Consider the following 14132-nt stretch of genomic DNA (forward strand, 5'->3'; position numbering starts at 1 on the left):
TCAGCAGGGAGCCTTCTTCCCCCTCTCTCTCTGCCTGCCTCTCTGCCTACTTGTGATCTCTATCTGTCAAATAAATAAATGAAAACTCTAAAAAAAATGATCAAAAGCAAGCAAAATGTCAATTTACCATTGTTAAAAATATTTTTTATTAAGTCTTTAAAATATACTTTATGTAGAAAGTTCACAAGGAGTTAGAAAATTCTTTTATTTTTTTCATGAGCATGTTAATTTTTATGAATTTTATTTTTAGAGTTATAGATAAGTGCTTAAATTTGACTTTAAAATGTCCCTTTTTAGTTTGTTGCTTAAAAATTTACAGAGTCATGAAACAGTGTCTCAGTCAAATACACATTGAGGTTTACTTACATATGGTGGGACATAGGGTATGTGGGGGGTGTATACATATACATGTATTTAGAAATGCTTTCAAGCACATATTTGGAAGAAGAGAAACAATCCACTTTACTCAAACATAATTGATGCTTAGGTTTCAACGTGAACAACTGTTATTTGAGTTATTAGGCTCTCTTCTTCCATTGTATTTTGCCTGATGGTATTCATGAGAAGGGGTTAGAGTTCGAAATAGGTTTTATTTAGTGTGTTCATTGAGGTGTAGGTAAAGTGTTTTAAAATGCCCTTTTCATGAACAAAAAATGTTCTTCCAGACTTTGTTTCTCTAACACTTAATCTGGTGCCACAGGACCTTTGTGCATCTGTTGCATAGTTCCATTTAGTAGTGGAGTTCATCTTGAGTTGTACTCTGTTACAGGAACTCGAAGAGGGCATCAGCAGCCACCAGCCCAGTTTTGCAGCCCTAAACAGAACCGGGGATGAGATTTTACAGAAACTCTCCCCCACGGATGGAAGCTTCTTGAGAGACAAGCTGGCAGGTTTAAACCAGCGCTGGAGTGCGATCTTTGCAGAAGTGAAGGACCGGCAGCCAAGGTGATTTAGCTGTGTAACTTGAGGGCACGAGGATAAAGAGCTTCTGGCAGAGGCTTTTAAGATGCAGTCAGATGAGTTCAGAACTCTTCCATTGTCTGGTATCACGATAGGAGTTGTACTGACAGTTAAGACCACCACTGTGATGTTCTATGTTTTTTAAAATGTTGTCTCTTACTATATTTTTAGGCTACCTGTAAAGTGTCACTTTTCTACTCAGATGTCCTACAGTGTGAAAGATAGCTTTATTCCTCTCATTTCTGACGTTTTATTATGATACGGTGACCTTGTGGGGGGCACTTGAAGTCAATGGGGAGCAGTCTGGACTTGGGAGTCTGAAGATCTAGGCTCAGGGTCAGACTTTTCACTCATTCATTTCCTAACTGGGTCTTGGGGTGTTTCTCTGAAATCCCTCTTACGTGGTAGTTCTTTTTTTTTTTTTTTTTTTTTTAAAGATTTTATTTATTTGGGGCGCCTGGGTGGCTCAGTGGGTTAAGATTTTATTTATTTATTTGACAGAGAGAGATCACAAGTAGGCAGAGAGGCAGGCAGAGAGGTGGGGGGGAAGCAGGTTCCCCGCCTAGCAGAGAACCCGATGTGGGGCTTGACCCCAGGACCCTGTGATCATGACCTGAGCTGAAGTCAGAGGCTCAACCCTCTGAGCCGCCCAGGCGCCCCATGAATAATCTTCTTTTGAGGTTAATGGCAGTTTTGGGTTGAAAAGGCTCTAATCCCCCCCCCCCCCACTAATTTTAACTCTGTAGATGCTGTATGGATTTAGGGATAAGCTACTGTTTTATTAAAGACCAAATTAATATTTTATCAAGTCCAGTTTTTACAATTTAAATGTTCTACATAAATGGAACTATGAATATTTGGCCTATGGCAGCTTTTTATAAAATCACGTCGTCTGTTGTTCTTTGTGCTTTGGTAAGAGGCAAATAATGGTTTGTGCGTTTGGGTTGAGAGGTTGCTGTGTGGCAGAGACCGCGTTTGGCACCTGGCACACATCGTTTCATTTTATCCTCTCAGCTGCTCCGGGCAGCTTACACCCATTGTATAGCTTTTGAAACTGAGGCTCAGAGCGGTGATCTTAAGTAGCTTGTCCAAGTCTCACAGAAAGTTAGTGATGGCACAAACTTAGGCTCTCAAATACTGTGCTTGAACAGATTCAGCAAGACCACAGAGCTCTCTAGCCAAGTTTCCTGCTCTGTAAATAAGAACGGTGATACCCTCTCAGAGGTGTTATGAGGACTAAATGAGACAATGTTGGTAAAAAGGGTATTCCCAGACTATTCATAATAAACACTCAAAATATCTAGTTCTTACAATAGCGAGTTAAACTAAAACTTATTCTCTAAGCATGTTATTGCTGAATTTTGCCAATTGATTTTATCAATATTAATTGAGCTTTGTGTTTAGCCTTGGGGGGTTTAAGTGTGACTTAAGAACTCGGAGACAGATGAAAATGTTTAAAGGGACAAAGGATATGGTGTGATTAAAGAGAACATCATTAGGAAGATACAGTGTCGTCACAGAGGCAGGGGTGATGGGATATGGAATTTAAGCATCCCACGGGAGGAATCCTAAAACTGAGTTTTGAAGCACTTGTAACAATTTCCCATAAAGTCATCCTAGGGAGGGCCTTCTGGGGAAAAGAGTAGAACCGGCAAAGGTGGGAGGTATGAAGTAGCATGGCCATGTGAGAGATCTGCAAAGTTACATGGCACGAGGGCGGTTCAGGGGACCAGGGATGGGATTGGAAGCTGAGGTCCCATCGGGTTTTATGTGCCATGCTAATGAGTTTGCATGGAGAGTCCTTCTAGCTTGAGAATCATCTAGCTCCCAGGTCTTCTTAAGGAAAAAGATGTACCTGCTGGCATGGTTTTAACAATAATAGCAGAAATTCTTCTAAAGATTTTCAAATGGATCTCTGTGGAATGTGGTAGTTATTGCTCCCGGGACTAACAAGGTGAAGCTAATACATATTTTACTCATCTTGGGGATGAGATAAGAATAATGAATTGCTTCTCCAACATCTTATATTTTAACTAAAGCAATATTTATTTTCATAAATTTATGTTTAACTTCATTTCAGGTAGTAACTTATCTTAAATTGGGGCCACCTTGCAATTTTAAGAGTGTGTATGTGTACTGTTATCAGAGTCATTGAGGAATAGCACATAGTTTAATTTGTTTTTATATTGAGTGCCTGTAGTTAAATTTTTGCACAGTTCATCAACTCATGCTGTTATTCCTTAATGAGCAATTGTTATCTCCTGTTTGAACATAAATTTATAACTTGTTTTCACTCTTAGTGATAACATTTAAAATGTGGATTATATTTAGCTAGTTTACAGAATAAGATTTTGTGTGACTCAAATATGTCTTCTTGAAAACACTTTGATGTTAGTTTCCTTCATAGATATATTTTCAAAATATTGTTAGTCATGATTATGCAACACTGGAAATACAAATTACAACTTTTTTTTTTAAATACAAGGTTTATAGTACTATTACTATTGGGGTGCTTACAAAGTTGTTACTTAAGTTTATGAGTCTTCGATATAGAGGGTAAATTGCCTGTTTTGGTATTGTCAGTCTTTAACACTTAGTTCCGTTGCTTGCTTGCTTGATTGATTTTAATCTTGAAGCAGTGTTCTCTCTTGATGGATGCTTAAAAATGTGAACTTGTGATTTTGTAGTGATTTTCATTCATTTTTAACATTAGAATACTCTCTAAGTATTACTCTCTGTTAAATACACAAATATTTCTTTAGGATTTGATTATATTTATTGCATCATATGTTAGAGTTTTTTTGTGATTAAAAAGTCATAGCCATAAAAATATAAATTTTTTTTCAGGATGGCAAGATGCAATTCATTAAAAAATTGCATTCAATTTTTAAACTAGCAGCTAATGGCCACAAGTATAAAAATAACGATACCACCACCAAACTGTAAATAGCTTTCAAACCCTCTCTGAAAAATACATAATCTTGTTCATCATATGAGTTCCAGTCATATTCTCATCTTCTGACAGATGGTTTATATACTTATAAATGTTATTCTTTTAACATTTAAAAGATCTAATTAAGGCAGTTCCTTTTTTATATTCATATGACTATTTGTTTCCTTATATCCTTTAAAATTTTTGCTTTGTTTTTTCTAGATCTTTTTTTATAACTTGGTGCTATATTCAAATATAATACTTATTTTAACGAGCTAACCAAATTTTCATTTTTTCTTAGTCTTTCCTAATACTTGTAAAAATTTTCCATTCTCAGTATCTTGCCCTGTTCTTATTCTTTCTTTCCTATGAATAAAGTAGAGTAATAGTTGCCACCTAATGTGAATAATATGTCATATAATGATGACTTTTTATCTCCATCCACTACTCAAAGAGAATTATGTGTTTTTCCTTATTTTTTGAGATAAGGACATTTTTCTTTCTTTTTTTTTTTAACTTCCATTATGTTGTACAATGGTCTCTAGCTTTAAAAAAAATCTTTTATATTAAATTTCGGCAGAATTTTTCATCATGAGAGAAGATAATGTATATAGTTTCAATGTTTTTGAATTTAATGAAGGTAGAATTTTTATTCTCATATTATCAAAAAAAATCTTTGGTATTGCAGAAAGTACATGTTAGTATTAACACTCATTTAAAAATATATATTAAAATAATTACTAGGATTTTTTTACTGTGTGGTGTATTTAGTTGTGATATTCAAAGCAAATATATAACTGGATATATATATATATATATATATATATATATATAGCTGCCTAACTGGATAATTTTTGTCAATGTTTTTCAATAATATATTCTTTTAGGCTAAAAGGAGAAAGTAAGCAGGTGATGGAATATAGGAAAAGACTAGATGACATTATCTGTTGGTTAACAAAGGCCGAGAATGTTTTGCAAAAGAGATCAACCACTGAGCTGGAAGAAAACCTGCAAGAATTAACAGTAAGTGGTTTATTTGTTTCTGCATGCTTTTCAGTGCTTTTTGGTGCATGAACATTTACACTAAAAATAAGATATTGCATGACTGAAGAACAGGGTAAGAAATTTTGTGGTAAATGTGGTAAACTTTCAAGAGGAATTTTTTTTTTTTTTTCAAGATCAGCTATATATTTCATTCTTGCAGAGGTTAAGGTTTCACTCACAGAAAAGTGGTAAATTATGTAGTTTCAAGTATTAGACCGAAGATTCTTAGAATATTTTAAATAGACTTTGTCATTTTAGAATATAGTAGTACTGTGAAGTATAATTCTTTGCTTTTAGATTTAGAAGATAATTACTGATTACTAGGTTTAAAATAGAGTTTTACAAGAAAACTCTAAATGACTCAAGAGTAACTCACCTCAGCTTACTTCAGGCTTAGCATGATGCTTTTACTAATCAAATTTCCTGTGTTGATCCACAACCAACAAGAATTGTCTATATTTGTGTAGGTATACAATATATAAAAATACATAATGATGAGTATATGTACATGTATCCAAATATCCATATATTATTTATATCTATAAATTTTGTATTTTTTGTGTTAAGAATTAAAACACTGGTTGCAGAACAGTAAGATTAATGTCCTCATATTTTTACTAAAAAGAGGATTGAGGCAATATATAATAATGTATAATAATGTATAATATATAATGTATAAAAATGTATAATAATGATGAAAATATGTGGCAAACAATTACTAAGTTTTGTTTTCAAAATGTGACAAATACTTAGCAAACGTCTTCCTGTTTTATCTAAAAATTTCCATAGTTTTCTTGGAACATCCCATTTTGTAAACAATTTGGGGACAGTCACAAAGAGTGGGACAGTATATTAGGGTAGGCAGAGATAAGGTAGAGATGGGTGCCTAAAGTGTTCCTGTTTTTTTTGGTTTTTTTTGTTTTTTTTTTTTTTGCCTTTGATTAGAATGGATATTATTTTCATTATCTAAGAACAGTGTGTTAAAGTGTCAGTGTAAATATGATATAATATGAACCTGTTAAGAGAATGGGGTCAGGGGAGGGACCAGAGGGCAAATTCATACAAATGCACACTGAAAGTATATATTCGTTATCAGTTACAGTTTGTTAACGTAAGTTCAGGCTTCTTATAAGTTTATTTTCCAAGTAAAGTTAAAGACATTAGAAGTCCACATTCATAAGAATATTTCCCAAAGAGATTTCTGATACAGTTCTTGAACTTTTTCCAGTATGACAACTTTCTAACTGCAACTCTATTCTGACTCTTTTAGGACTTGACCCAGGAGATGGATGTACAAGCAGAAAAACTCAAATGGTTGAATAGAACTGAATTGGAAATGCTTTCAGATAAAAGTCTGAGTTTACATGAAAGAGAAAAAATTTCAGAAAGCTTAAGAACTATAAATTCGACATGGAATAAGGTATGCATTAAGAATTACTGTGATGACTTTCCATGGTTATTGATTTTGTTTTCAAAGGAGTGAGATCATGTAACTTTTGGTTTCATGTATACCCAAATTTGGACACATTTTACTAATGCTGACTAATGTTTGTAATTATTATTTTTTTCATCTGTCATGGAGAGAAACCTATATCCTCAGAGAATACTTTTTATTTTATGTGGGATATTTTGATCTGGGGATTTATATGTTACATAATATATTAAATAATGAATATATGTTAGAATAAGCCAATAAAATGCCATATAAAATTATAAAATTGTAAATTAAGAGTGTTAAAATAACACTCTGATGTTAGATATCACTTCTCACATATGTAGGTTTATTTTTAGTGATTTTATTCATTTAATGATTTTTAATTATTTATTTATTTTTAATGATTTATTCATTTATTCATATGTCTAGCATGTTCCAGGTGGAATGTAATAGCATGTGCTACAAATATGACTAAAATAAGGTCCTCTCCCTTGTGCCATTACCTTTTTTTGCATTTCAAACGATTTAATGCAGACAAAGTCATAGATTTCTATTTCTTTTGCCTTGGCAGATACCATATTAGAGTGTGCGGTCTGGCTGAGACATTGGATATGTCTCTATCTCTAGTTTGGATAGCTCCCTTCTCAGTCATTTTATTCCCTTCTCATCCCCTTGAAATGGTAGCCATCATTCTATATGTAATGAAGCAGATGCTTTATTGATCTAGACTCTCAAACTGAGAATTACTGTCTTGATGAGTCACTGTTACTAATGACTCACACATGTACATCTCTGGCCTTGACCTCTCTCCATACTCTAGACTTGCATGTACCATGGCCTGTTCAGCATGTCCCCTTGGCTGTGTAATAGGCATTTCAAACAACCCAAATCAACCTCCTGATTTCCACCTCCTCTCTGTGCTTTACTGTACTTCTACCTCAGTAGGAGGCTGGTAAATTGCTCATTATTGTAATCTTAGGTGAATCATATTTCAATTAAAAAAAAAAACTCCAGGGGTGCCTGGGTGGCTCAGTGGGTAAAAAGCCTCTGCCTTTGGCTCAGGTCATGATCTCAGGGTCCTGGGATCAAGCCCCACATCGGGCTCTCTGCTCAGCAGGGAGCCTGCTTCCTCCTCTCTCTCTCTCTCTGTCTCTCTCTGCCTGCCTCTCTGTCTACCTGTGATCTGTCAAATAAATAAATAAAAATCTTAAAACAAACAAACAAACAAAAACTCCAAAGCTTGGAATCATCATTGGCTTCTCATTCAAATACATGATCTATTTGCTGGATGATTTGATGGATGGCTGTATGGTTACGTATATGATAAAGCAAATACAGCAAAATTCTAACAATTGCTGATGTTAGGTGGCACATTGGGTATTCCCTGTATATTTTTTTCAGCTTTTTCAACTTTGTAGAATTTCCTAAGTTTGACTGCTTTTCACTATCCCCATTGCCACTAACTTGTTTTTAAGCTACTCTCATCTCCTGTCTTGATTACTGCCATGGACTCCTTATGGGTGTCCCTGCTTCCCTTTGCCCTTTGTCCATGCCGTCAAAGTATTTGTTAAAACATAATTCAGATCCAGTAACTCCTCTGAGCAAAGCCTGCTAATGGTTTCCCATCTCAGTAAGAGGAAAGGCTGAAGTCCTTAATGTGACTTTTTAGGCCCCTGATGTTCTGGCTTCCTGTTGTCTCCCTGACTTCATCTTCTCTTCTCTGTCCCTTACACCCCTATCCACACATGTTGGCCCTGTGTCAGATGTGCCAGACTCCTCTTGATTCAATCAGAACACACATCTTTTTTTAACCTAAAGGATGTCAGTAGACATTGTGTAGAATAGGGCACCCTGGCTAATTTGGGAACACCATGTTAGACAAAGCTAAAACTCCCTTTATCATAGGATTTCACGTAGATTGTAAGGTGAATTGTTAAGTGTCCAATATCGGACAATGCTTATTGTGCAGAGAATTTGGATAAATGCACATGCACTTTGGGAAATACTAATCTGGGGTATTTCATTCATTCATGCATTTATTCATTCAGTAGTTTTGGACTGGAGTCTTGCTTTATGCCAGGCACCATTTTGAGAACTAGGAATCCAGCAAAGAGTATGACACTGCTTCTAACCCGAAGAGTTTATCATGGGTGAGACAAGTAACCAAGCAATTGTAACATAGGGGCATCCACAGGGACGTAAAGGTAGAGAACCTATCTGGCTTTGGGAGGTAATCATGGAAGATTTTGTGGAGGACATCATATCCATGTGAATTTATAAAGAATGATTAAGTATGGGTCAGATGAAGAATGGGGCAAGGGGCATTGCAGAGAGAAGCAGCAGCCAGTGAAAGGGTCTAGAGGAGACTGAGAATGAGCATGGTGCATTTGGGTCCTAGAAGTAGCTCGATGTGAGGTGGAAGGACGAGGAAGGAAGATGCTTGCAGAGACCAGATCCTAGTGGCCTTCCCGTGCATCACAAGGAATTTGAGCTCCATCTTGAGAATGGTTCACCACCTTGAGAGCAGTGGACAGCTGCTGATGGGTTTTAAGCAGAAGAAAGTTACATTTTGAAAGATCACTATAGCTGCATAATAGAATGGAGGCAGCGATCCTAAAGATGGATAGCTTTAGGACATCAGGATATCAAGGAACTCTTCTGAGCAAAGACTACTATCCAGATCAGGAAAACTGATCTGAAAAGATCAATGAGAGTCATTAGACAACCTTGTGAAGGGGGTGTCAGGGAAATGGATGATGAATTCAGATTTGGCCATGTCTGAATATCCAGCTGACAGAATGAGCTGGGCTAGAGGTATATTTTTTGGAGTCTTCACACTCTTAAGACTCCATATGATAAATGAAACCATTAGAAACTAGGACCCAGGGAGAGAAGCCAGGGTCAAGGGTAAGAAGACCAAAAAACCTACCCTGTAGATTGTCAGTATTTGATGGATGGGTAGAGGAGAATGAGCTGATAAAGGATGCTTAGAAGATCAGTCAGAGAGGAAGGCATAAAGTCAGGATTGCAGAATATTCACAGTATCTCAGGGAGAGGGAGGAAGGGCATTTGGTGTTCCACAGGACTAGGACAGCTAAGGACTGGCTGGCACTCTTCACAGTAATGTCAGTGGAGGGGGTGGGCTCTGGGAAGACTGCAGTGAATATGAAGGTAGAGACAGAAGCTCAGGCGTTGAGGGGGAAGAAAAGCAGCAGAACTATCACTTAGAATAACACTTCCTCTTTCAAAAATACAGTCATCTTTATTTATATAGTATTCTTCTCTTTGTTTGGCCTGATGCTGTAGATATGCAGAGAAGTGCCTAGCACACTGAAGGAACGCATCCAGGAACCTTGTTCTGTGTCTCAGACAAGAATTGCTGGTAAGATACAGTTTACTTCTTCACAAAAAAATGTTTATAGCAAAATTTTTGATGATAAGCATAACGTGTCAGAAAAACTTATTTAAAAACATGATGCAATTGTGATTTATTATTCTGCTTTTCAATTATTTGAAATGAATTTTTTTTTAAAAAACACAGACATATTTTACCCCCCAGTGTGTGCAAGGCATTCCTTCTCATGGTAGCTAAGACTTCTCTCTTTCCTGGGCCTAGAGTGGGATCTGGGCCTCCTCCGAAGAGGCTGCTGAAGGCTAGGGGTTCCGCAAGGTTGGGGAGTGAAGGGATAGTCTTCTGGTGATGTGCTGTTTATCAGGGCATCAGCTATAACCTGCTAACATGTTCTGGGGTTGTGTTAATTAGACACTGATCATGACTGAAAATAAAACATTTGGATGGATATCCTTGGAACCAGGTGGGAGATGGGGACTTAGAAGAGTTCTTCTCCCTAGGGAAGGTCTTTATGGACAAATGCTGGAAGAAGGAAGAGTTTTCTTTTTTTTTTCATTTTTTAAAAAATTTAATTTAGGGGCGCCTGGGTGGCTCAGTGGGTTAAGCCTCTGCCTTCGGCTCGGGTCATGATCTCAGGGTCATGAGATCGAGCCCTGCATTGGGCCCTCTGCTCAGCGGGGAGCTTGCTTCCCCCTCTCTCTCTGCCTTCCTCTCTGTCGACTTGTGATCTCTCTCTTGCTGTCAAATAAATAAATAAAATCTTTAAAAATTTTTTTAATTTAATTTTTTTTCAGCGTTCCAAGATTCATCACACCAGTGCTCCATGCAATACGTGCCCTCCTTAATACCTACCACCAGGCTCACCCAACCCCCACTCCCCAAAACCCTCAGTTTGTTTCTCAGAGTCCACAGTCTCTCATGCTTCATCTCCCCCTCCAATTTCCCCCCACTAACTTCTTCTCTACATCTCCCAATGTCCTCTTTGTTATTCCTTGTGCTCCACAAGTAAATGAACCCATATGATAATTTACTCTCTCTGCTTGACTTATTTCATTCAGCATAATCTCCTCCAGTCCCATCCATGTTGATACAAAAGTTGGATATTCGTCCTTTCTGATGGAGGCATAATATTCATTGTATATATGGACCGTAATGTAAGGGCCTGTTTAGCCAGAGCGATGCCATCCGGTTAAATAACGACTTTGGTGTTTATACAGTAAAACTTAAACTGTCTCTGCCCCCCCCTTCCCCCAGGGGACGTACTTAAAACAAATCCCAGAAACTAGTCCCAGGTAACAAAGCCCAAATACAAGGGTGGGTCAGGCCAGGTGGAGGTATTCAATCAGTGTGGGCGCATACTGTCTCCTAGCTACCAAGGAGTATGGACCCCGCCCTTTGGGTGCATTTTGGGCGCCCATTCTGACCAAGGTGATAGGCTAGTTCAAATATCTACTATAGGGTAAATTGTAATTCAGTTGGTCACTTATGTGTGACCTAGCAGGACTGTGCAGCTTTCTCTCTGTGTTACAGTCTCATTGGCCACCTGTGTGTGGCCAGGCCCAACCACATGGCCTTTGCCCTTAAAAGCTAGTCTGTAAGGCAGAGGGTCGTCGCCTCTTTGCAAGAGACATCCCTGGCCGGTCAGTTTGATTCTTGATGCTTGGCAGGAAATAAAGCTTTGCTTGACCTTCGCTTTGTATCAGTCTCACTCCTTTGACCACGGACCCAACAATATCTTCTCTATCCTTTCGTATGTTGAAGGGCATCTTGGCTCTTTCCACAGTTTGGTGACTGTGGCCATTGCTGCTATGAACATTAGGGATACAGATGGCCCTTCTTTTCACTACATCTGTATCTTTGGGATAAATAGCCAGTAGTGCAATTGCAGGGTCATAGGGAAGCTCTATTTTTAATTTCTTAAGGAATCTCCACACTGTTTTCCAAAGTGGCTGTACCAACTTGCATTCCCACCAACAGTGTAAGAGGGTTCCCCATTCTCCACATCCTCTCCAACACTTGCTTACTGTGTTGTTAATTTTGGCCATTCTAACTGGAGTAAGGTGGTATCTCAATGTGGTTTTGAGTTCATTCTCCCTGATGGCTAATGATGATGAACATTTTTTCATGTGTCTGTTAGCCATTTGTATGTCTTCTTTGGAGAAGTGTTTGTTCATGTCTTCTGCCCTTTTTTTTGACATGCTTTTCTGTTCTGTGTGTGTTGAGTTTGAGGAGTTCCTTATAGATCTTGGATATCAGTCCTTTGTCTATAGTGCCATTTGCGAATATCTTCTCCCATTCCGTGGGTTGCCTCTTGGTTTTGTTGACTGTTTCCTTTGCAGAAGAGTTTTCTCGCTCTTTCATTTCCTTCTCTGGTCTGGAGTAGAGGGCAGGCTACCACTCGGTAGCCACTGTGGTCACTGCTCATCACTGCCTTGCAGGATCTCAAAACCTCCTTGCCTTGTTCTCCCTCTGTTGAGCCACCAGGTGAGCCCCCATGTATGATGAACCCAAACTCCACTTCCTCTGTGCAAGCTCTGGTGCTGCTGCTGATTTTCCCTGTCCTCCTCTTCCTCTCCTTGCCCCCTTCTTTTTCTCCTCCCTCTCTTCTCTCTTCCTTCCCTTTCTTCTTATTCCTCACCTATGCCTCACTCTTTCCCTTCCTCCACCCTCTGTCCTCCCTTCCCCTCCTCCTCCACCTTTTTCTTGTCCTGTCCTCCCCAAACCCATTTCTTCTGAGGATTCTGAAAAAGTGATGAGTGACAATATTTTTTTAAAAACTCTTTTTGAGATCACAAACTTGGTGAGAGCCAAGTTTGTCATCTATTTTACTTGTATTTCCCAGTACCTTGCCCGAAAAATACCTGGGGCTTGATTGGTCTGTTGATTATATTCAAAGCACTTGAATTAACATTTGGGTACTACTGCTTTGCAAACAAAGCTCAACTCTATGCCTATAGGGAACAGACTTGATGCATTTTACTAAAGAGCAATAGGTTATCTTATCTTTTGAAACATCATTATGACAAAGGAACAGAGAAAATTTTAATACACATTTAGAAGTATAGTGTCACTATGGCCTTTTAGTAGGTGGGTAGTTCATTCTTAATAAGATACTTGTCCTTGGAACACTAGGAGACCTGAAACTTACTTCAGTGTGTCCCTCTCCTCCTCCACAGTGTTCTAATTCCATTTCCTCTTCTTTTTATTAAGTTAAAAAAAAGAACCATTTTAAAGTGAACATTCCAGTGGCATTTAGTACATTCACAGTTTTGTGCAGGTACTGTGTCTGTCTAGGTCCACACTATTTCCATCACTCCACAGTGAAACCTCTTCCTCATTTAGCAGTGTTTCCCCATTCTGCTCTACCCCCATGCGTGGCAACCCCTAGTCTGTTCTCTGTCTCCATGGGTCCGCTCTTCTGGGTATTTTTCAGTGTTTCTTTCACTTGGCATACTGTTTTTTTGAGGTTTTTCGAAGCCAGCTTCTTGCTGACTCTCCCCAATGGGTGCTCAGCCTTGATAAGGCAATCCTACTATACTTTTCTCTGAGTGCCCCTTGCTACCCATCTCTCCACTAATGACTTCTCATTTTTTTTTTTTTTTAAAGATTTTATTTATTTATTTGACAGAGAGAGATCACAGTAGACAGAGGCAGGCAGAGAGAGAGAGAGGGAAGCAGGCTCCCTGCTGAGCAGAGAGCCCGACGCGGGACTCGATCCCAGGACCCTGAGATCATGACCTGAGCCGAAGGCAGTGGCTTAACCCACTGAGCCACCCAGGCGCCCATGACTTCTCATTTTGAAAAGACAAAACACTTTCTGTCCCGCAAGATCTTCTTTTTCCCATCAGTGAATCCCTATAAGTGGGTTTCCCTACTACATCTGTCCTCACACACTGTGCATGCTTCCTTCCTAACCCATGGACGATTTGTCTTTCTTTCTTTCTTTTGATCATTTCCTCCACTTGTGCTTTGGATCACATCTTCTCATGGCTTTTTACCTTCCCTCCTTCTCTCCTCTCTACTGGGCCCTTCTCAGCGGCATACATTTTGGTGGTTGCAGCTCTGGTCTGTGCATGGTCCCTGATGTGTCGTTCTCCAGGGCACAGATTCACAGCGGTTCTCCGAACTCGCTCTTCTAGTGTGCTCACCAGTCCCATGGCTTTAGCCACTTTTTAACTTTAGAGGGTTTTCAGCCAGTTCTCAGGCCAGTACACTTGAAGTCACCCTTGACTCTTCCTTGGATTTCACATCGAATCTGTCAGCAAGTTATCAGTCCCATGTCTCATCCCAGCTGCTTCCATGGTCTTGAACGCCCTCATCTTTCGTCTCTGTTACTGGAATAGTCTCCCTTCTCACTGTCCTGATTCTGTTCTTGCCTTTCCACTCTTCTGTAATCTATTCTGATAGCA

General features: G+C 38.6%; 1 protein-coding gene across 2 annotated transcripts in view; it reads left to right on the top strand.

Moving 5' to 3' along the window:
* The window catches only part of LOC111147605 (utrophin), a 552279-nt gene that overhangs the window by 245195 nt on the left and 292952 nt on the right, over positions 1 to 14132 (top strand). For both annotated transcript variants that reach the window (XM_022503758.1, XM_022503757.1), the window contains 4 exons: positions 770 to 945; positions 4780 to 4915; positions 6207 to 6356; positions 9678 to 9753. In XM_022503758.1, coding sequence (XP_022359466.1) covers positions 770 to 945; positions 4780 to 4915; positions 6207 to 6356; positions 9678 to 9753 — 538 coding nt within the window. The remainder of the gene's footprint in view (positions 1 to 769; positions 946 to 4779; positions 4916 to 6206; positions 6357 to 9677; positions 9754 to 14132) is intronic.

This window comes from Enhydra lutris, unplaced genomic scaffold (genome assembly GCF_002288905.1).
Source record: "Enhydra lutris kenyoni isolate GAN:26980312 unplaced genomic scaffold, ASM228890v2 scaffoldscaffold17, whole genome shotgun sequence".
In the NCBI taxonomy this organism is placed as follows: domain Eukaryota; kingdom Metazoa; phylum Chordata; class Mammalia; order Carnivora; family Mustelidae; genus Enhydra; species Enhydra lutris.